This window comes from Cladophialophora bantiana (genome assembly GCF_000835475.1).
Source record: "Cladophialophora bantiana CBS 173.52 unplaced genomic scaffold supercont1.28, whole genome shotgun sequence".
Lineage (NCBI taxonomy): Eukaryota > Fungi > Ascomycota > Eurotiomycetes > Chaetothyriales > Herpotrichiellaceae > Cladophialophora > Cladophialophora bantiana.
Genome location: NW_015971602.1, coordinates 21,111 through 45,161, shown reverse-complemented (window position 1 = coordinate 45,161; position 24,051 = coordinate 21,111). Strand labels below are relative to the sequence as shown.

The 24,051-nt window shown below is 45.2% G+C and overlaps 3 protein-coding genes across 3 annotated transcripts; all 3 read left to right on the top strand.

Annotated features, from left to right (window-relative positions):
* Positions 1–6,628: 6,628 nt before the first annotated feature.
* Z519_12311 (uncharacterized protein) lies at positions 6,629–7,743 on the top strand (the record flags this gene model as incomplete). The annotated part of the gene is made up of 2 exons (XM_016770017.1): positions 6,629–6,706; positions 6,769–7,743. The coding sequence occupies 2 exons, from the start codon at positions 6,629–6,631 to the stop codon at positions 7,741–7,743; spliced, it is 1,053 nt and encodes a 350-aa protein (XP_016613683.1).
* Positions 7,744–11,892: 4,149 nt separating this feature from the next.
* Z519_12310 (uncharacterized protein) lies at positions 11,893–12,467 on the top strand (the record flags this gene model as incomplete). The annotated part of the gene is made up of 2 exons (XM_016770016.1): positions 11,893–12,212; positions 12,272–12,467. The coding sequence occupies 2 exons, from the start codon at positions 11,893–11,895 to the stop codon at positions 12,465–12,467; spliced, it is 516 nt and encodes a 171-aa protein (XP_016613682.1).
* A 5,011-nt stretch (positions 12,468–17,478) lies between these two features.
* On the top strand, positions 17,479–17,943 carry Z519_12309 (uncharacterized protein; the record flags this gene model as incomplete). Its single annotated transcript, XM_016770015.1, has 2 exons — positions 17,479–17,568; positions 17,728–17,943. 2 exons carry the CDS (start codon positions 17,479–17,481, stop codon positions 17,941–17,943), a joined length of 306 nt encoding a protein of 101 aa, XP_016613681.1.
* Between the last annotated feature and the right edge of the window lie 6,108 nt (positions 17,944–24,051).

The following is a 24,051-nucleotide window of genomic DNA, read 5'->3' as shown; positions in this document are numbered from 1 at the left end:
GGGCCGTTATGTCTTACTCACATAGAATGAGACGCACCATTTTTGAGTGCCTGTCTACTACCATCAGCACCGCGTCGTAGACGCTATTCCGATGCTTAGACGGTGGTAGCCCTACGATGAAGTCCATGGCAATACCTTGCCAGGGCTTCATCGGCGGAGCCAGAGGGACCAGCTCTCCATAAGGCTTATGTCTTAGAACCTTCATTCTTTGGCACACATCATAAGTATCCATATACTCGTAAACGTCCCTCTTCACCCTGGGCCACTAGTAACAACGCTGAATAACTTCGAGCGTTCTGGCTCACCTAAAGTGACCCCCGTCCCAAGGATCATCATGATTAACCCTTAGGATCTCAGCCTTAATCGTTGGATCATTGGGAATATAAACAAGTCCATTTCGTCGGACTATTCCCGCTTAATCTAGTGTCCAATGCCCTCCATCTACGGAGGTTGTCCACATTCGTGCGTCCACGAACCGATCAAGACTCTGCGCCTCCCGAATCTGAGCTTCTAGATTTGCTCTCCCACCTAATTCGGGTGAGAAAGTCGGCGCTCTTTCTCTTTCAGGGGTCGCCTGGCTTACATTTACTAGGCGACCGTCCTCGATGAGTTCATTTGACCCATCGCTCTTCTGCTCTAGCTCTACTTCGCCAGCAGAAGGTATTGGGCTAAAAATAGTGTTCCATTCACTGTCCCTTGGATGCGGTTTTCGTAACGACTGCGCTCTCGTTAATACCGCAATTCGAACAGCGCTAATCGATATCGGTACTTCACCGTCTCCACCCGATTCGGGTGGAGGCTCTGAGCGTAGGGCTATGAGTTCATGCAGCATATTGCCCTGTTTATCAGCACTTAAAATTGCTCGCTCATGATTAGGCCTTCTGGATAAGCCATCAGCGGGGTTTTTCTTGCCTGCCCTCCATTCAATACGAAAATTGAATGCTGCTAGGTCTTCTACTCAGCGTGTTTGTCTCTTTCGAGCCAACACCTTTATATCCATAAAGTGGGTCAGCGCTTCATGGTCAGTGACCACAGTCACTATCTTAGAGGGGGCTTCTAGGTAATGCCTCCATTCCTTAAATGCGTGTACAATCGCTAGCATTTCCTAGTCACCCGTAGAGTACCGAATTTCCTTAGGTTTATATTTACGGGAGTAGAAGGCTATAGGTTTCCAAACGGATAAAGGTTCCTTACCCGTTTTAGGTGAGAGAACAGTGACCTTCTGGGATAATATACCTCCTAGTCCACTGCTAGAGGCATCGGTCTCCACTCTTACCTCTAAGTCTAGATCGTAATGATGGAGTAGAGGGGCTCTTTCAAAGCGCTTCTTAAGCTCTTAAAAAGCCTCATCTACTTTTAGGGTCCATTCCAGAGGGCCCTTCTTCACGCCATACTTCATTCCCTTTAGTAGGTCTATAATTAGCGCCACCACTCTTAAGAAATCACGAATGAAGCCCCTATAGAAATTGGCAAACCCTAGAAATATCTGAATATCCCTAAATGTCTAGGGGGTAGGCCATTCTCAAATGGCTACCACTCTCTGAGGATCCATTGAAACTCCTTCCTCATTGACGATGAAGCCTAGGAATGCCACTTCTCTTGCATGGAACTCGCATTTACTGAGTTTAATGAAAAGCCGTAATTTCCGGAGTCTTTCGAGCACTTGTTTGACATGATCCTCGTGTTCCTTCTCTATTCTACTAAAGATTAGGATATCGTCCATGTATGTAATGTAGAAAACGTCTAGTAAGCCCTTTAGGGACTCGTCCACGTATGCCTGGAAGGTAGCTAGGGCATTCGTCAGCCCAAAAGACATCACTAAGTACTCGAACTACCCATATCTAGTGCGGAATGCTGTTTTCCACTGATCCTCTACCTTAATGAGAATCCTATGGTAAGCATCTCGTAGATCTAGCTTTGTAAAGAGTTTTGCTCCTACTAAGCGATTAAGGATCTCAGATATCAAGGGCAATGAATAACGATTCTTAATCGTGACCTTATTTAGCCCTCTATAGTCCACACAGAGGCGAAGTCCTCCGTCTTTCTTTGGGATAAATAGAATGGGAGCCCCAGTAGGTGAGATACTTCGTCGAATTCACCCTTTCATTAATGCATTATCGAGGTATTTCCTTAGAGCCTCGAGTTCTCTACCACTCAAAGGGTAGATGGGCCCATAGGGTGCTGTTGTGCCTAGCGTAAGATCAATTGCATACTCTACCTTCGACACTAGTGGAATTTAAGCCTCGCCCGGATCTAATGCTACGTCGCTGTAGCTAGCATAAAGAGAAGGTATACCTCCGTCTTTACTCAATGTAAGAGTTCGGAGGCGGGTGAAACACTACCCCACCCGATTCGGGTAAGAAACCCTTTAAGATTTCTCTAAAGGTTAATACCACATGATGTAGATTTCATCCTTCTCTTAAATAAACTCTTACGCTGTGATCATGCTAATTCGGGTTTGGCGGTCTAGATCTCTCACTACCTAGGTACCATCTCTGAAATTAATGTCGGGATTAATTGCTTCGAGCCAGCGTATACCGAGTATTATGTCGAATCCCTCGATATTCGTAGACAATAAATTAAGTCTAGCCTTAGTAGTCCTCCCCCGGTCATCAATGGCCTAAACCTCGAGGCTGTGACGGCCGTAAATGGTGATCTGCCGACCATCCACAGCCTTCCCAAATATATCTGGTGGAACGCCTTTCAAACCAAGCCTAACAACAGTTATCTGTGAGATGAAGTCGTCCTGTGCCCCACAGTCCACAAGGGCCCGCAATCGATGCTTCTCGCCCTTTACTCGGACTATTACTTAAATGCTCACACAGCGTTGCTCCAATGCGCCGTGTCTCGCAGACTAAATATGCCCCAATGCGGTAGCTGCGTTTACCACATTAGTATCTATTTTTTTATACCCTTTTCAGGGCAATCCCGTACTAGATGCCCTTCCTTGTGGCAATTATAGCACTTAGGAACAAACGAGGACGTTGATTTTTCTCCCTACTTAGCTTTGGGCTCAGCTGACACGTTTAGCGAACTAAATGTGTTTTTTCCCTCCCGATTCGGGTGGGAAGTTCTATTCCTACTTCCTATTACAGCCATCGATGTCTTTTACTTTAGAAGCTCATTTCTTTTCCCTAAAGCATCCTTCTCCTTGGCCTTGCCCTTTTACTCATTCGCGAAACGTATCTCATGGCGACAGGCGGCCGTAAGGACAGTATCCCTATTAAGACGTACCTCCTATGGCTCTGCCATAACTACGTTACGAATATTGGGCTATAGACCGTAAAGGAAACGCCACATCTTTTACTCGACTTCCGTGAGCCTTAATGCCTTCACCTCGGCCTCTGCTTACTCTAGTTCATGTAAGTACTGACGAACACTCTGTTCTTTCCATTGCTTTCTGAACTGAGCAGCATAAGTGGCCTCAAAAGTGCGAGTTTAAGGGTCTTTGATGGTGCCTCGAAGGAACGTAAGGAATTCCTCCTAACTGGCGGGCACGTTGCGTTGTCTATAATATACCTGACGAGGCTCTCCATCTAGCCAGGTTGCCGCCGTTTAGATGGCCCGCTTAGCCACCTTAGGGTCTGTTAGGTCCTGGTGATAGAACTCGAAATACATCTCGATGCCCATAATAAACTCGGTTAAGGCCTAGTAACTACCCCCATTAAAATGCTTCGGGGGGTCCGCCTTAAAGATTTTCGCGTAGCTAGCCAAATCATCTATGGCTAGTCGCTTATTATTCCCACCCGATTCAGGTAGGAGACTTCGAGAATATACTGTAGTCTCTTGCATTAATCTCTATTCCACACTAAGAGTACCCTCTCTCCGTAAGTAATGGATTCGGTCTATTTATTCTCGCCGTGTCCTTTCTCTTTCAAGCCTAGACAGTTCGGCCTATAATTATTCATCATCCATTTCTTCGAGGTCACTCACGTCCGTAGGCGTGAAAATGGGGTGTCGCGGGTCTGCAGGGCCCGCAGTGGTCGTAGGGTCTTCATCGATAGTCCCCGACGAGACCTCGGGCGCCCCATTGTCTCGGGGCGATGGGGGGTTCATTCTCACCTGATTTAGGTGGGAACTTACCCTAGTAAGGATGGTTTTTGGGGGTCTTCCTAGAATCGCATGCAGCTACTGCTAGCTCGACAGTGCCACTGCGTGATAGGTAAGCGTTGAGAATTATCAGGGACCTACGCAACGCAGTAGGTACAAAGGAATTGGAGTAGCTGAATGCCTTGTTCTATTCACGTAGCCCTATTAACAACGACTCAACGCTTGAGAAAAAGGAAGAGTTCTCTCTCAGCCGATTCAGGTGAGAGGAGACTCTTATAGCTTCCCCTCTTTCTGTCACGTGAAAAGGGTAAGGCAGCGTTAACCGATAGCCTTGTGCCTCAACCGTCCTTTGCCTTATCCTTTCCTTTTCTTTCTATACCGTCCACCCGATTCGGGTGGAGGGCGTAGAGTACTTGGGGACAACGGTGGGTTCGTGACAGGATTGGTGTTTCGCTGTTTGTCAGGCTGAGCGGAAGTACCTAATAGGGGTGCTGTGAAGACACTGCAGCACGACGGTATACATCTCGAATCAATAGCGTGGTAATTATATGACGTTTTTGCGCCAACATTCTATTTCTATCAGATTGAAGTGGGCACCGGACGCGATATCTTCGGCCTATCAAGGAAAACGTGGAAATACTAGATTCGGCCAGTGAGTCGGAAGCGGAAGAGGTGAACAATGAGGCGGGACCTAGCCAACAACAGATTATAAGGTCCAGCAGGGTGGCCCAGAATGCGTCAACACAGGCGCCGGAGAAGACCACGCGGATGGTCAAGGCCGTTCATGCTCTCCCAGGTCATCCTGACGACGGAGATGACTTTCCCATGGTCGTGCCTCTATCTGATGTGGCTGACGAGAACCTGGCCCCGCCGCTTCCAACTTCTTCGCGCCTTATCGATAGACCTGGGATTCAAGGACGCCCTCGGGTTTACCATTCCCCCAAGTAAGCAGAGCGGCCGAAAAGGAAGTTCAATGCACTTCCACCTCGATGGCCACAACCACCGAAGCCAGAGTTGTGGGTAAATGTCAATTCGAGCATTCGTAACGCCGACGAAGACGAGGACTCCATCCTTGAGTCGCCCATTCTGGGGAAGTATGTAGTAACACCGCCCTACGCAGTCTCCCCTCCACAAGGGCCAGCCTCATCGCTTGCCGTCGAGTAAATCACTCCCTTCAATTCAACAACTCCAACGTGCGATCACTCGGGCGCTTTCATGATGCAAGCCTGCGACAGTATTGTAGCCGTTCATGGCCTCGACGGCGACGCCTTCACCACCTGTTCGCACCCCACATCGAAGAAGCTCTAGCCGAGATTTCCTCCTCTATCAAATTCCTATGCGCGAATCATGACCTTCGGCTACAATGCCGAAGCAGCGTTTGGACGGTCGACTGCGAAGATCATTGATCATGTCGAAAGCTTCAACACCTCTTCAGCGCTGATGACGGGAGTGATATACCGGTGCTCTGAGTTGAAGGGGCAGCCAGGCTGCGCTCCTCTAGATAGAGTTTGCCTCAGGGTCTCCGAAGAAGCGCGCAGTCGGACTTCTAACACACCGTTTTTGGCCTCCCTTTAGATCTGTCTGTGCAGACCCTCTCTTTATCCGTCTAAATGAAGTTCACCGAGGATACCATCCAGATCGCACTTGGACTCTGCTCGGCCGAGATTGTTGAAGCTTCATCCCAAATTGCCCGATTGGTCGACGTTCCTCTGGCCTGCTCAAGGATGGTGTTGTACGCAGAATGAGGGTGGGTCTATCTGCTTACTTGTGTCTTGTCCCTCTGCCTAATCAGAGAGACTCTGCCTGTTTATATACACCTGGGCCTGTGATCTGAAGGCCATTCCCGAAACCTTCTATTCCGTCGTCATGCCATTGCGGAACGGCGAGACCAACGGGGTTGAGGTAGGTGGCGCAGTTCATGAGATAGCTAGCGTCTTAGGTGGCTATTGTGCGACCCTGTCAACAGATGGAATGGCCAACTCCTTTAGCTCGATGGCTTCATCGCATGGAACTCTGTTTTCTAAAATGTGCAAACCCAACCTTTAAGTTTCTGAAGCTCTCTTCTGATAGGTAGTTTGACTTGACAGAGCTCTCAACTATGACGGGAAAGGGGATAGGGTTGTTCCATCCAGCTCGGAAAAAAGAAGTGGAAAATTGAAGGTGGCGAGGATTAAGGCTCGCATTGCTGTTCTAGACCTCGATGGGTCGTAAGCACTACATGGACGATCCCCATACCGGGAAAGACTCCCATGCAGGCCATTTGCTTATCTAATTGATTGCAGTTTGTTGGGGTAACTGGATTTTCTCCACAAGAAGCCTGCTGTAGGTGAACCTGAGGCGTGCTCGCGGAACGCCTAGGTCCCCGACCCTCCTACGTAAAATACGAACGCACGGACCACAGGTCCACGGGGAGGAGTGAAAATTTAGCTTTGATACTGCCTTGGGCATCTTGCTAATCTCTTCCATCATTGCAGACCTTTTGTTTGTCTTTAACCCCCTTCGCATGCGAATTTTACAATATGTTGGTCAGCTCCTACGCCAACGGGGAATTCGATGACACGCATTTGAACACATGATCATGTCTCATCCAGAATCTCATCCAACAGATGCAACTGTGCAACCCAATACCTCGCACCAACCCCCTTTGGTCGAAGATGTACGCCCTCCTCATGCCTCTCTTCCGCTTTCAAACATTTTCATCTTTGACATATTGTCTAGTCTGATCCGAGCGACGCCGACTCCGCTTATGGTGCATCAATAAATAGCACAATATCGGCTTCTCTGACTAGCTCGGTCCTCAACTACAGATACGAGAATGGCCGACGGTACCACGCATACCGAGAAGGCCAGTACTATTTGCCCAACGACGAAGACGAGCAAGCTCGGCTTGATATGCTACATCATATCTTCTGCTTAGTTCTCGACGGCGCCTTGTTCCGCGCTCCGTTGTTCCAGCACGGTCAACCACAGCGGGTCTTGGATCTTGGTTGTGGCACTGGGATCTGGTGTATGGGGTTTGCGGACGAATTTCCGGAATCTCTCGTGATCGGCGTCGATCTCAGTCCGATCCAACCAGATTGGGTCCCTCCTAACTGTAAATTCTATGTGGACGATATCGAGAGCGAATGGGCTTACTCTCGAATGGAGCACTTCGACTATATTCATGGCCGTGCGCTCTGTGGAAGTATTGCAGACTGGCCTAGATTATTCACTCAGTCACTTGCTAATCTTAGGCCTGGGGGCTGGTTAGAGATGCAAGAATTCTACTGTCACGTCTATGACTACGACGGCGGCATCGACAACGCCCCTTACCTGAAAGACTGGGAAGTGAAAATAACCGAAGCCAGCAGGAGATTCGGCAAAGATCTCAAAAAGGCCAATGTTCTAAAGCAGTACATGGAAGATGCAGGCTTCGTCGATGTCCAAGAAGAGATCTACAAGGTGCCCATTGGGACGTGGGCCAAAGGAAGCAAATTCAAGGAACTTGGGAGATATTCCCTTGTGCAGTTTCTCGACTCCGTTGAGCCTTTCTCGCTGGCTTTGTTCACCAGGGTGCTTGGATATACGGTGGATGAGACCAAGATTATGATTGCGAAGGTCAAGAATGATTTGCATAATCCAAAGCTGCATTCATATTTGCACTTTCATTTTGTTTGGGGTAGGAAAGCCGGGGAACTAGGACAAAGTGAGTGAGAAGACGCTTCTCGAATTAGATTTCGAATCTAAATGCTAGTGACATCAATCGTGTAAAACATAATCGTCGGTAATTCGTAATCTTCCACGGATCAACCAGGCCAGCTATCAAAGAGCAAGTCTTCCGCGCTCGTTATAGTTCACGAAAGGGTGTGAACACGAACAGGTGCTTCGTGTTGGCCGTGGCGGTGACGAAGAACGCAAAGATATAGCATGGGCTGTTTCTCCAAGTCTGCAATGCTCTCTTCGGATCGGGAAGGGATGATGCGGTAGGATTAGCCGTTCAAGCACGCAAAGGTAGCCTCCGCCAATGCAACGGTACATGTGATCACCTTCGATAATGACTGTGTTTCACATTCATCATGGTATATGCTGAGCATACTCACATATGTCAAGGAGGCAAAGAAAGTTCCCTCTAAGGCTCGCTGCATCGATGTCATGGCGGCCAAGGATTGGCTGTTTTGATGCTACCGAGCCACTGGGCCCTCATCCCACTGGCGAGTTTCAACGTCTCGGCGACTGAAAGCAGGATTGCTGGTTCGCGGCTTTCAACACCACCCCGCGTCGACGACCCAGCTTCAGATTTGCGTTCCTGCGTGAGCAATACATAGTGGGCTCGTCCGCCATGTCATCAATTGCTAGTCGATATGGCAGCGGATTTTAGAAAGCGAGACACAGGTCGAGTGCGAAACGATCACGACAAACCCGGCCGGCCGGCAGCAGGTCAAGCCTGATCGTTCAAGCGTTAGGAAACATCGTTATGATTTACAATTCAACCTGACTGGATGACCACAGGAAAACGGCACCGGTCTGCCTAGGACAAGGACGAGAAGGAAGACACAAGTGGCCCAGAAGAAAATTTTCAAGTTGGCCGTCCCGGTGAAGAAAAGAATGTGAGCGATGAGCCTCAAAGCTACGAAGCAGTTAGTCAGCCAGCATCGGAGTCATCTTCAACGAGAACTGGCTGCCACAGTATCCGAATATGTCTTCCAAATTCGGCCCAGTAACTCGAACACTAAAATCGTGAAGTCATCGTGATAGCTATGCCAGTACACTCGAGGGAAGCCGATTTTCCCGGCCAGAGATTAATAGATTTTCTTTTTCTCCTGAAGTGAAGACGGGGCAACGCCGTGATGTTCGAATTTTATAGCGACTTCGTTACCGGTTTCAGCATTACGTTCTATGGAATATGAGATTTTGATTTAAGTTATAGTCTACACGGATGTGGCCATACCTGGATAGACATTGCTAAAAGAAGCAGATCCCAATTTTCCCACTAAGTGGTACCTGCTGCCCATGGCTATATTTTGAACACGCCACACCAAACTGTCCATTCTACGCTCATCGGTCTTTAACTTCGATTCTCATTGGTGGTTTAAATCTTGTGGCCGCTCGCGTGCCTTCGAGCAAGCAAAACCATAAAGTAAAAAAGAGGTTAGAGCTGGTACTGTTCTCCAACGCCCGAGTGGAGCTAAACTGTTCTAGTTAATGGTTGTTGTGCACAGGACAGTTGTGGATCTATCTGCTTGATTGTGTCCTGTCTCCCTGACTATTCAGAGAAACTCTGTCTGTTTATATACACTTTAGCCTATGACTTGAAGGCCATTCCTGAAACCTTTTATTCCGTCGCCATCCTATCACAGTTTCTGCGAGAACAACGATGTCGAGGTAGGTTGCCGCAGTTGGTGAAACGCCTAGCGTTTCAGGTGGTTTGCCACAGTGACGATCTCGGGACCCTGTCAACAATGGTGAAACATTATCGGCAGCTCCAATATGTTCCTGAATCCTACACGCTTGAATTATTGTATATAGTGAAGGACGAAAGAATGGCTCGTGTGGTGCATCCCGAACAGTTACACGGGCTTGATTGGCGCCGAAGGTGTGAGATCGGGCGAGGGTTTCGAGATTAGCGATTGGATTCTTTAGCATCTCTTGGGTTTGACTTCACATCCCAATATTCGATGGCCAAGCGGTTTGGCGGGATCGTGTCGCTGTCCAACTGTGATACGCCACATTGGATAGCCCATCATGTCCTTGCCCTAGCAAGAAAAGTCTTCGCCATATCTCAGAGCCCGTGCACTCTAGCCACATTCAGGACCTAGAACGAAGAGGGGTCGCGAATACCCAGTATAAAAATACACCTGTGTTCAGCAAGAGCTGGTACGGTATTTAACGCACTCTGATGGGCCAACATTCAGCGCAGAGAGAAACTCTCATTCACACATGACCCCATCAGATTTGTTTGACTGTACAGCAACAAATATGTTCTTCAACCCCATTACTAAGGCCACTACGGGTCTCCTCCTGGCTTCCACCCTTATGACAGAGGCTGCGACCATTCCAGCTCGTAATATCGTCAAACGACAGTTGGACGCAGACCACCAATCATCGCTGAAGTCCTAGAGTACTTGGGCAGTCGACGATCCGGCGCCATCCACGATTTTCCTCCTCCAACACCTGCATGTTATGGACTGCCATCTGAATTGAAAAGTCCTCCTCGAGCCTCCGTATCCGCGTTGATCAACATCTTCTGCAAGGACTCTAAGGTCGTCGGTAAAAATATCTCCAATGAGGCGCCGTATATTATTGATCTTCCATACAAAGTTGATGGATTTGCCGGCCTCATCCAATTTATGACGAGCTGAAAACCCAGAGACTGCGGCGGGTGGGCCACGATTGACACGTCCATGTGTACTTTAATGTTGAATAATATCCTCAACGACTGTAAAAACTCTCGGGGCAATGTAACATCCGACTACATCGAGTACAGCTACGATATCACGATATCACGGCCGCCTAAGCACCAAATCCCTCAATCCCCAAGAAGTACATCAGTCGAGAAACACTCTTATGCCTTGATATGTATGTCTCATTCCAGTATCGATCATTGCAGAGTACTGCTGGCTAATCTCTTACCCTGAGAGTAGAGACACCAGCGGAATTCGTGGTGCCGGCTCTTCATTAGCCGAAACCTGTATGTATTCCTCGTCTGTGAGAGTCAGGGTAGAGTATACGCGCCTATGCTAAAGCAGGGTTTGTACCGGATTCCCAATGGACATCTTCTGAAAGGCGTGGAAGGGAGGCTCTTTATTGTGCCTCATTGTATTCACCTATCTACCAATGAGCAACTACCGCCGATGACCGACATAATTTGTCTGAAGATATCGGCATTGCGCAGTTTACAAAAATTGGCTTGAAGAAGAGCAACGTTGCAACTGTCCTCCTGTTGCAAGCAAGACGGCTGGTTGAATGCTTCCAGATGTCTGCAAGATGAAAAGGCTTCAAGTACGCGTGAATTGCAGAAGGAGGAGGGACGGTGGGTGTGCATCCATAAGACCTTTGAAAATGCCAAATAGGAGCCGCTTTGTGCTACCCCTGGTCAACTGATGCACAGCCCTCTGGAGAATCTAGGGGGAGGTCATTTGGAATCCAGAAGCCTGTCCTAAATGTCCGAAAAGCCACCGAGTCTTTATGGATAGTCAAGTCCGAGAGGGTCCGAGATTATCACATGCTGGTTGCGAGTAGGAAAGCATGGAATCAATATTCAGCCTTTAATATAGGAAGTTCCCAAAAATGAGTCCAAATGTCACACTCCGTCAACAGGTGTGCAGCAGCCTCTCTCCGTAATCCTAGAAGTCATATCACACGCTGTTGGAGACATCGACTTCGATGAAGCCTTGGTTCTACGATACCGTCAAATGTATTTCTCCTCGCCTGACCGAAATAGTAACGCTCTTCATCCGGCAATCCCTGGTCCCTTACATCCACTAGCGGATCTTAGTCATCTTTTGTCGGAGCTCGCAGCGTTCCATGCGCTTTAAGATGGTCAGGGTTCGTTGTTGGGGACGTTAATGCCGCCTCGGATCGTCAGACAGTCGATACCCATGGCCTAAGGCTTTGCCAATCATACGTAACATGTGACGCCCTTTCTAGGATTCGACACTAAAATATGCAGGCAGCTAGCGAATCGTGAATTTGATGCCGGTCACCCATGGCGCCCGAAAGCAACGAAGGTAGGAACCATGGATTGCTGCATCGAACTACCTACATCCAGGGGCTGAATCCTGAAACCACATAGACCTATGCTGCTGACTATATATCGTTGATCGACTATTACGAGTCGAACTTCAGCATCTGCATCCGGAAAGTATGGATAATGATTTTTTTAATTCCAGTGTTTTCGAGCTGGACCAGGCTCCTGTCGGCCATTCTTTCACTTCAGGCGTGATTCCCTCCACTAGAGATGTCTCGCAGGGGAGGTTTCAGAACCCCGAATGTGCAACGGACACCTACGAGCCCGCTCGAGACCGGCGAACGACGAATCAGACCCGGAAGGGCGCGACACAGCAGTTCAAAGCCTCTACGCGCGTTCCCCCGTCTCGCCTAAAGTCCGGGAATTGGGATGTGGCACAGCGAGCGCCACAAGTGCGGAACATGATAGATGAAAGGATTGATGACTTAGAGAAAATGTGAGGACATAATAGTTTCAACTACACCTATGCTTATTAATTTGTCTCCTACTTCCTAGACAGGCCCACATACTGGAAGAACTACAACAACTACAACACAAACTTGATCGAATCGAGACAAAATTGGCCGAGTGGCAGAAAACGCGGCAGGAAAGTGAAAGCAGTAGTGAGATGATGATGCAAGTCGCTCAGGCAGCCAGTGTGGCACTTAATTCTGTTCTGGGGAACCCGTTGGCATCCAACACAGCTGATTAAATATAATCACATGTTCGCTATAGCATGCAGGTACTCGTGATGCCGCGGAGCCATTGAAGGAGACATTCAACGGGCTAGCTCCAGAGGATGTGGGACAAAGAGAGGAGTTCCGGACCAAGCGGAGGGTAGTTGTTGTATTTTGAATGGCCCTCATATACGACTGCGAATGAGGTGTAACAAAAGTGGCAATCTGCATCGGAGGCCATCTTGTCGACCGTATTTTCATTTTTAAATGCTGACCGCCCATTGGGTACACACAGTAGCTGCCGGAATTGCGTTCGGATTGCCAAGAATGGTGCGTCGATCAAGAGGTTTCCCCAAGTATGCACTTGGGAAATCTTCTTAAATCCTAGGCATCATATGACCGCTTGTTCCGCAACCATGGCTTCATGGCTTGCAAGCGTCCCTTGTGGGTGACAGGCTCCAGCCTCTGAAATCCCCGAATCCTCCAGTCAAAGACCACCCTTGTTTGTGGAAAAGATCGTTGAACATCTTCCGGGTAGTCCGAGTCAAGGTTTAAACTAGTTGTGACCAGCACAACAGCCAACCAACCCAATACGGTCGTAGGATCTGCGATCCTCCGAAAATTAATGTGTAACTACGTACTCAATTAGCCACAGCCATTGGTAACCAGCGCATTTGTGGAACTCGGGGCAAACTGCGGTCATCGCCACGCAATGAGCTGTCACCAGACCATTGGGTTAATAGATGCATTAAACCTGCACAGCAAGTCCGTTTCCCACAAATTAGCAATCGAAATTATCCTCTTCTGGAGTGAATCCACCCATTTTTTTGGCCAAGAGTATTTCGTCGCCCAACCCCCACCTTTCTTTTTTAGGCGCGGGAACTACATTTAGTGGACACCTCCGCACCCAGTATAGCTCCCCATATGATTTCATTCATGCAAAAAAGTTCTCCTCGCCTCTACGGGAGGGTAAAGAGGCTCCGCATAACCCCTATAAGAGACCCACTGGGTACCTAAATAGGCCGCAAGCTACCCGTAATTTAATTCCTGGGGCAAAACGAGACTTTTACTATTTGTTCATCATCTCGACAAACTGATTCTACATAATGGGAGAACCCGCTAATAATGACTATCCTTCGCAATGGGCAGACACTCTGGCTGTAAACCGGCCCCATCTTGAGGTACCGTCAGAAGTCCTCGAGCAGCTCTATCGCCTAATCGCGGTAGATACGTTTGTTGAGGATTGCTCCCTCTGTAAACTTACAATCCGATCTCACCTGCGATCTTCTAGCTGCGGACTTAATACACTTTCCCTGGGTGAGGTTGGTGGTAGATTTCGCTATTGTACAGTATGAGGCACTCTCCTACTCATGGGACTATCCATCACTCACCAAATCCATCGACTGTAGTGGTCTACGCCTCCCGGTTTCCGAAACCATGCATGAAGCTCTACGTTACATTCACAGAAAAGAAAAGATTTCGTATCTGTGGACTGACGCCTGCTGCAATAAACCAAAGGAACCTCAGCGAGAAATTAAGGCAGGGCGAGATGATGTTTGTTATCTTTCAAAACGCAGTGAGGGTTGTGGCGTGGCTAGGAACACCATCACCAGAGGAGGAGCTCGTCTTTCGACTGATCGAACGGACCAACGAATACGACTGGGTCGATCAACATATATACTCTTTTAGGCGCCCGCCCACAAATAAACGATACCCTCATGATCATTACGACCGCAACTTAGCCCTGGCCTGCGATACCGCGATGCGACTAATTACCTCAAGGGCCTTCTTTCGGCGTACTTGGATTGGGCAAGAAGTCTTTGCCGCCTAAGACATGAAGATCGTCTGCGAAAACACGTATTCTCCCTAAGTTCTCGAACATCGTTGACCAACTCCTACCCGAACACGCCACATCCCCGGATCGATTTATCCACAACCCTGACCCAAATTCTCGTGTCATACTCTGCTACAGCTATTTCTGCAGCGATTAAGAGTCGCGCCTAATGCATCAAACACGAGAATCCAACACAATCTGGTTCAATATCGTCATGAGAAGTACCATTTACCAATCCACACTAGCTTAAGACAAAGTCTTCACAGTGCTAGGCATGCAATGTCTGTCGATCTTCCGAACGAGGAGAGCCAACGGCAAAGATCTATCCTCTTGGGCGATTGATTTGCGAGTCGATGTCCCTCGTTAGAGTCGTTACCTTGTTCCTGAGCAGATAGCCTTCTGGGGGCGGCATTTCGTCGAAGAGTTGAGAAAAGTAAAGTTAGATTTCGACCAACATAACGTCCTTCCCCTACATAGTCGACGGATAGGAACAATTGGAAGGCCCGATTTCCAGAAGGCGACATGTTTCCCTTGGTCTGAGGGCTATCCTAGGAAGCTCATTGGATTCGCCACACCGATGCTTGAAAGCTATTTATCGAGCGAAGAAAGCTAGTTTCCAGAGGAGAAGAATCTAGAATGAGATGGTAGAGGCAACCGAAACGACTTGGAGGTTTACCTAGCGAGAGCCTTTGCGCGCCTCTAAACGCAGTGTGCACATTCATGGAATGCAATGGACTGCAAATCATGCGTCATTATGCCACGGAGTGGCTCCGACGTATCCGCACTACGATCGACGCCGAAAAGCAACAGGTCCCACTACGCGTTTGTGTCAGACTTTGTCAACAATGGCGATATCCTGGTGCACTTAAACGGCGCAAACTATGCCCTTCACGTTGCGAGATACCAAGGGTTGAACTTTTTCCTTCCTTGGTCCGGCGATTTTGGATGTGGGAGTGTTCAAAAGCAGTCGAGGGGCAGTGGGTCTCGAGCTACGCGATCGCCGGAGTGGACAAACCAGAACGGCATCGTGTTGAGAAATTTGTCCTCGTTAAGATTCCCAAACTCCTTCCGTCGCCGTTGTCGAATTTTAGTTTATATCACCGATAATTAGGGACCCTTTAGAGCACACTATTTCATATTAGGTAAAGCGGATCCCACTTATCCCTTAGCTCCCCGTGGGAGAAAGTTTGGAGTGTCTCAGGGTAGACACAACCCACAAAGATACAACCTTTCGGAGATACATCGGTAGAATTGGATTACATATAGATTTCTTTCCGAACAGAACACAGAACCGGCCAATGATGGGAAATTTCCTTATATTGCTCGCTAGCACAACAATTACGTCGTGGTCAAGTGTATGAGACAACAGCCCCCCCCTTGGGAGTCTTCACGTAATTCAAGTCAACTTCTGCGGCCGGTTGAAGTCCAATGGATAGATGGCGCAAGTGAAGCGAGATGTATGTTTTCGAGAAGAATTGAACGGGAGACGGCGGAGGAGCAGCGCAGAGTGCAATCTGAAGTTGGGGAGATAGGATCAAAACCGAATGTGCGAGAATGTAGTTGTAAATGGTACTGTTATTGACCCTGCCTTTCTATTTTCCAAGTCGAATCAACTTTGTGAGTCATTTCATTGACGAAACTAGGCGGTGTCATCGCCATATGACTTATAATTTTTGATTTTACCAGTCAACACTATTTCTCGTCCTTTGGTTAGCAAAAAAAGCCCGTTTCATAGGTGGCTAGAAAACTCTGTACACTTCCACATTCTATGTCTTCCTTCTAGAAATCCACTCGCTACCTCTCCGAGCGAACTCTCCTTTGGACTGCTGCTGTACGACTATTCAGTCAGTTTTTTGATTCTCAGCGCTCTGAAATGTTCGAGGCATTCACAACTGAACAGTGCAGCAGTGCAGAACAGGCCGAGGAGAATGGTAACCTCGGTCTCAAAACGCGCGGCGAGAGCTTGCGAACGGTGCAACGAGAAAGACCTATTTACACACCCAGCTCCTCCTCAACCACCACCATGATACGGCCAATAACTATCCGTTAATCCAACCTCGCGACCTCCTGGCCAAATTCCCGGCGACCTCTTGGCCAGCCTCATGGTTCTAAGTAACCTCCTAGCTATAGATGGAACGGCTACCTATTTTTTAATAGGGCTTGATTTTACGTTGTGCTGTCCCTTCCACTTCTTCACTTCTTCACTTCTTCACATCTTCCCCCTCGTCCCATTGCCACTGTTAGCCAGTACACTATTCAATTGCAACATGTTTTACTATGCTCTGTGCGGAAAACGTTCTGCAAGAAGATGCGGCACTTAAAGTCTTGAGAAGCGACTTATAGGCAACAATGGGCGACGTGGACAACGGTATAAAGAACATTCTCGGGGAGAATGCCCTCGCTAAACGGTACGTAAACATCATGTTTAACGGCTTCGAAGCCGAGACCACTTCTCTATCGACCTCTAGTGCCTAGGAAGGTATCCTCCCAGTTTCATAATATTTAAGAGAATATTGAACTGGGGCGAGGCTACTAGCCATGGGCATCAACTCGTACGGCGGTGGGTATAGCCTCTTCTTGACACGCACACTCAACTAGGGGAAGTCCTCTCTGTTGGTAACTTGGTTGCTTGTCTGTTCTATAAAAGATAGTCCCCCCTCAGAACTATATAAGAAGAACCATAGTCTAGGGTCGGCGCCCCAGCCAATCATAACGTGTTAGACACAGCCTTGCGGAAGACCGACTACGAGTCGCACGGACACGACTCACCACGCTCATTGGGCACTTGGAAGGATCCACGGAGGAACAAGGCTGGGTCATGTGATATGCCCTGTTGGCTCTGTTAGCCCTGCCGGCTCTGTCAACAGAGCGCACAGAGCGCACAGAGCGCACAGAGCGCAAGCATTATATATATACCCTCACTACCCTAGATAGTTGCACTCTCTTCGTAGCCAACTCATGTTATCTACTGAACTATACAGTTCTTAGTAACAGAGAACCCTGCTCATACTTATGTCTTCCCCAACCAGCTCATGCTATTCTAGGATTGTTACTGAGAACCCTAACCCAGTTAGGATTAGTAGGGATCCTTAACACTTTAGCTACCACCCCCGTTATGAAGGACAACCCTTATGAGCAGACCGACTCGACCCACCTCGCCCATAGACGAACTCATCCAACGTACTACACGACTATCACTTAACGATAACACGATGTCGACAACCTCGAGTACACTAAGACTAACACTAAGCACCCTAAGAACTACGGCCAGTGCACCACCACCGACTTACGGGATAAGTGTGGTAAGCTCATCGAGAGACGTACCATTAACAGTTAGTAAAGGGAAGATTAGCAATCCACCTAAGCCCTTCAACGGCGTAGAGTCTAAGCTTATACCCTTTATTCACCATATAAATATATATATTCTAATGAACCCCACTAACTTTCAGAACGACTTATAGAAGATCCTTTTTATGGGAAGTTACTTTGAAGGAGATGCAGAGGCATGGCTAAGACCCTTCGTCAAAGACTATATGGAGAACGAAGGGGACGACAGGGAAGATGAAACTATTAACCTATTCGAAACGTTTATAGGGTTCAAGGAAACGATGAAGCTAATATTTAGAGTAAAGAATAAGAAAAAGGAAGCCCAAAAGAAGATAGTGAGTCTCCGATAAACGGAATTAGTTTAAGAGTACGCGATAAAATTTAGAACACTAAATATAGCTCTAGAATAGTAGAACAACATCACTATTCTAATCTTTAGGAAAGAACTAAAACTAAAGATTAAGTGGGAACTACGACACCTTAAAAAGACTACTCTAAAAGACTAGATCGCTACCGCTATTAAAGAAGATAACGATATTAAAGAATATCGATAATAAGAACCCTATAACCTCAGAAGAATATAAGCTACGAAGGCCTAATAAATAAATATCTAGAAGAGACGTAAGCCGTACTATAAATTCTAATTTATAGATTTAAGCTAGGCGTAGAAACGACGAAATAATCTTAGAAAGAATAAACTAAAGAAACCTTCCGGAAAAAAGAAAAAGATTACCTACTATAGCTGCGAGAAGCTAGAATACTACGTAAAAGAATATAAATAGAAGAAGAAGTAGGTCGCTGCCGTAGAAAAGTAACCGAAGTAGGAGAAAGTCGCTAAAATAGTCCCAGAAGCTAATATAGTCGAAGGAGAATATATACGCCTAGGCGACTCCGTGAATTAAGGGAAAGCGGTGATTACGGGAATCACTACCAATAAGATCCATATTCGGACTAAGTATTGAATAAGGAAATTATACTCCGATCTCTACTATCTACGTCGAATTACGGAGTATAATCATACGATATACGAACTAGACGAATTATCGATAGATATAGAAACAACCTTCGGGATTTATATATATCGAAGTTAAGAATATTCATAGATTAATACCTATCTAGATTTTATATACGCTCACTAAGGAGAAAATTCATAAGGATAACTATTAACCTAGATTTCTTCCGATGATACGACGCCACTCGAATATAACATAGCTAACTCTAAATACGACTTAGACCCCGACCATACTAGAGAAAGCTAAACATAGAAACCTAAAGAATCCTTTACGAAAGAAGAAATTAAATAATTAATTCGAGAAGTCACTAAACGAGTCACAGCGACGATAGCGTAAACGGAATAGATCATCCGCGAAGTAAGGAAGACTATAGACCAAGAAGAGATCTTCCTACGATCTCTCACCGAAAGGAATATTCTAGATATTGCTAGAATAGTAAGACTTCTAGAAGAAGAAGTTCGCGAACGAATTAATTATATAAGAATTATAAATCGAGCAGAAGCCGAGGTACAGGTAACTATACGCGCATATCGAGAACGAGGAGTTCTAGTCCTACGATATATTAAGACTTTGCCCAACGTACTCATCGCCGGACTATTTCCTTATAACCGCGTTCATAGCTGCCCACTCCGATTAATTCCACACCTCTACGAGTAGCACCTCGACTATTTACAGCCCGAGAAGCTAGACATAACGGCTATCGAAGTATAATAAGCCTATACCGAGTTAATCTAACGTTGCGACGACTATAATTACGACGTATCATAATCTTAAGATAAAAGAATGAATCACCTCTACTAGCTAAAAAACTAAGTTAATGAGAGGATAAGAGATATCTACATCACCGAAAGTATATCCCTAGAAAACGCTAGCGCTAAAAGATTAATAGTAAAGACGTACGCCTAGTTAGAACTAGAGAAGAAAGACGAAAGTTAAAACTTAAAGTAAATACGGTTATAAGATCTAACGCTAGGGTCATATTCCTTAGAGAGATACTTAAAGACTAAGAAGTTAGTATCCTAATAGATTTAGGATATATAGGGAACCTCGTATACACGAGGGTAGTAGAGAAGCTACAAGACTAGAAAGTTCTAAGGCCGGAATCTAACTTAATTACTGAATTCGATGGAATAATCATAATATAACTTACGCACGAGCTGAAAGCAGTACAACTAACGATCGATGATCACTAGGAAAGGCTGAATCTTAATATTATGAACATAAAATACGATATAGTTCTTAGAATGCCATAGCTAAAATATCACAACCCTATTATCGACTGGGCTAAATCCTAGGTGCGGTTCGATAACTACGACCACGATAATAAAACCTTAGAAATAGAGATGAGGACGGTATAAACCTACGCAAAGAAAACGGTCTAAGTACGATCGGCACGGATCTTTAATAATACGACTATAGAATGTTCACCATAATACGCACACTTAAAATTAGTGTTCGAGAAGAAGATAGGAACTAATGCACTACTAGAATATAAGCTATAGAACCACGAAATATATCTTTAGAAAGAGAAATAATTTACATTCGAATTCCTCTACTCTCTATCGAAGAAAGAGTAAGTCGCTCTACGGAAATACCTTAAAGAAAACATAGCTAAAGACTATATTAGATCATTAGAGTCGGAGGTAGAATACCCGATTCTATTTACTCTAAAGAAAGATAGTAAGCTCCGATTATATATAGACTACCGAAAGCTTAACGATATTATCATTAAGAATGTCTACTCGCTACTACGAATCGATGAGCTATAGAACCGGCTAAGAGGCGCTAGATACTTTACGGTACTCGACATTCGAGACGCGTACTACCGCATACGTATGAAAAAAGGCGAAGAGTGGAAAACGACTTTTAGAACTCGATATAAACTATTCGAGTATTGCGTAATGCCGTTCGGACTCACTAACGCCCCAGCAACGTTTTAGGCACTAATTAACAATGTATTAAGAAAATACCTTAATATATTCTATGTCGTATACTTAGATAATATATTAATCTACTCTAAGACCTATAAGGAACATATGAAATATATAACGAAGGTGCTAGAGACCCTTTAGAAATACTAGTTATCGGTTAAGCTGGAAAAGTACGAATTCCATAAAGATAGTGTTAAATTCTTAGAATATATGGTCACCCGAGAAGAACTTAAGATGAACCCCGATAAGGTTAAAAGTGTATTGGAATAGCTAGAACTAACCACACTGAGGGAACTATAAGCGTTCCTAGGATTCGCCAACTTCTATCGAAAGTTCATACGGAACTACTCACGAATCACTGCACCCCTAATAAACCTAATAAAGAAAGGAGTCGCGACCTTTACTTTAATAGAGCTTACTAAATAAGCGATTAAGAATCTTAAGAAAGCGTTTACTAAGACCCCGATCCTCACGATCTTCGACCCGGACCTATAGACGCTCCTCGAGATAGATACATTAGATGGCGCGATCGCTACGGTCCTCACATAGTTAGAATAAGACGGAAAGATTAAGCTAGTCGCCTACTTCTCACGAAAAATGATAGAACTAGAGCTTCACTACGATATTTACGATAAAGAATTACTTACTATAGTGAAAGCATTTAGACATTAGAGAGTGTACTTAGAAGAACCTAAATATTTAATGAAGATCTATTCGAATTATAAGAATCTTTTATACTAGAACACAACTAAAACACTTAATAGAAGATAAGTGCGATGAGTAGAAATACTCGCCATTCATAACTTTAGAATCTACCATATTAAAGAGAAAGAAAACGGTCGAGTAGATGCCCTTAGTCAACGACTAGACTATATGAAGAACATAAAGCTAACTCTATTAACTTTACTACGATAAGAGAAAGAATACCTCATATATACATAATTAGTGCTTACAGCAGTAGAAGTAGTCTTAGAAGAAGACGACTACCGATTTAATCTAAAAACCAATATAATAGAATATTACTTCGTAGACAGAGTATATAATGAAGTTATACGCCTAGAAGTTATGAAACATTATTACAACGACCCATTAATAGAACACCTAGGAGCCGATAAGATAATCGAGCTTATCACCCGACACCACGACCCTTGGAAGCACATAAGGTAAGAGATCTAAGAATTTATTAACTAGTACGAAGTGTGCGCGTAGACGAAGTACGCGAGATATAGACCCTACGGACTACTAAAATCGTTGTAAGTTCTCGACGGAGCCTAGATATCTATTATATTTAACTTCATTACGAAACTACCTAAATTATAAGAATTCTTTACGAAAGTGACCTACGATAGTATATTAATAATATACGATAGACTAACGAAGTTTTTATACTTTAGACTATACCTTAAGAAATTAATAATAGAAGAATTCGTATATAAATTTCTACGAATAATCTTTACTAATTATAAAATACTAAGAGAGATTATCATAGATAGAGATAAGCTCTTTATATTTAAATTTTAGAAGATATTAATGAAGTTATTAATGATAAAGTATAAACTATTTATATCGTTTCACCCTTAGATAGACGGTTAAATAGAAAGAACGAACTAGACTTTAGAATAATACTTAAGAATATACGTAGACTATAGTTAGATAAACTAGGTAAGGCTATTACTAGTTACTTAATTTTGCTTCAATAATCATAAGTTAGTAATAGGAATAAGTTCATTCTTTATTAACTATGAGTTTTACTCACGACTCGAAGAAGTTATAGACGAAAGCCTAAATCCGAGGGCTAAGAGTATAGTATTAACTATAAAAGAACTACACGAACAACTTAAATTAGACCTACGATTTCTTATAGAAAGGATAGTAAGCTACGTAAATAAGAAACGAATCGAGGGATCGCTCCTAGAGAAGAGGAACCCCGTCTACCTTTTGCGAAAAAACATTAAAACGAAGAGACTAAGCGCGAAGCTAGACTATACGAAACTCGAACTATTTAGAATTAAAGATAAACTTAGAGACGTCATATATCGACTAGAACTACTAAAGAACATAAAGATTCATAACGTATTCTATAAAGCACTCCTTAAACTAGCACCGCGGAACGTTAAAATCATCTAAACACTTCCGCTAGATGAGGAGATAGCACCCGAGGAATATAATGTTAAGAAAGTTCTTAGAAAACGCGTTAAGTACGGCTAGCCTTAATATCTAATTAAATAGTTAGAATACGACGAATATAAAAACAGCTAAGAACTAGAGACTAACCTTTCGAAGGAACTTCTAGAGAAAATAAGGAAGGATCACCCTAAGTGGTTCCCAACGCTAGTAAAGCATCTAGCTATTTATCGTCGAAGGCGAACTCACGAGCTATCGATAGCTTAGGTTCATTCGGCGTATACCCCTCCTTTCGATTAAGGGCATCCAACACCTAGGATTACCGAATCACCATATCACTCTAAGCGCGAGTGTACCCTTCTATTTACCGCTAATAGTTAGCTAACCGACGCTCTAGCTCAGCTAACTCGGTCACAAACTCAGTAGCCTCAGTACGCACTTAAGCCATGCGGTCGTATAATCTCCGGGCCCGCTCCGCCATCCCCTCACGCGCCTCACGGTAGCGACTCTCTAATTCCCTCTTCTTCTTTTCTAGAGACTAAAACTCCTCCTCGAAATATTAATCATTACACTTCATATTTTTCTAAGTACACTCACTATAGCGAGAATTATCTTTTAGAAGGAAGTAGACGGAGAACGACCTAGTATAATTCGAACAAGAAGCCATAGTTAAGAAACCTAGGCGTTTTATCTTTTCAGTAAGAAGACGGCGCTCGAAGAAACGTTAGCGGGAAACCTTACGAATACCTAAGATAGAAAGAAGGGAAGACATCTTTAGACTTAGATAAATTTAAGCCGGGCAGTGTTCCGCTTTTATATCATCGCTAAGACGAACTCTTAGAATAAGAGTCTAATCGGAGAGAGAATAGTGTTAGACACAGCCTTGCGGAAGACCGACTACGAGTCGCACGAACACGACTCACCACGCTCATTGGGCACTTAGAAGGATCCACGGAGAAATAAGGCTAGGTTATATAATATACTCTATTAGCTCTATTGGCCCTGCCGGCTCTATTAACAGAGCGCATAGAGCGCACAGAGCGCACAGAGCGTAAGCATTATATATACACCCTCACTACCCTAGATAGTTACACTCTCTTCGTAGCCAACTCATATTATCTACTGGACTATACAGTTCTTAGTAACAGAGAACCCTGCTCATACTTATGTCTTCCCCAACCAGCTCATGCTATTCTAGGATTGTTGCTGAGAACCCTAACCTAGTTAGGATCAGTAGGGATCCTTAACATAACGCTATCCACCACTTCCAACTTCTCCCATTACAATATAAGTGGCTAGATTCTAACTATTGCGAGTAAGGATCGATATGACTAGAGGAAGCGAGATCGAAGTTTTCTATACCTAAAGAATCTTAGTGTACTATACTAAA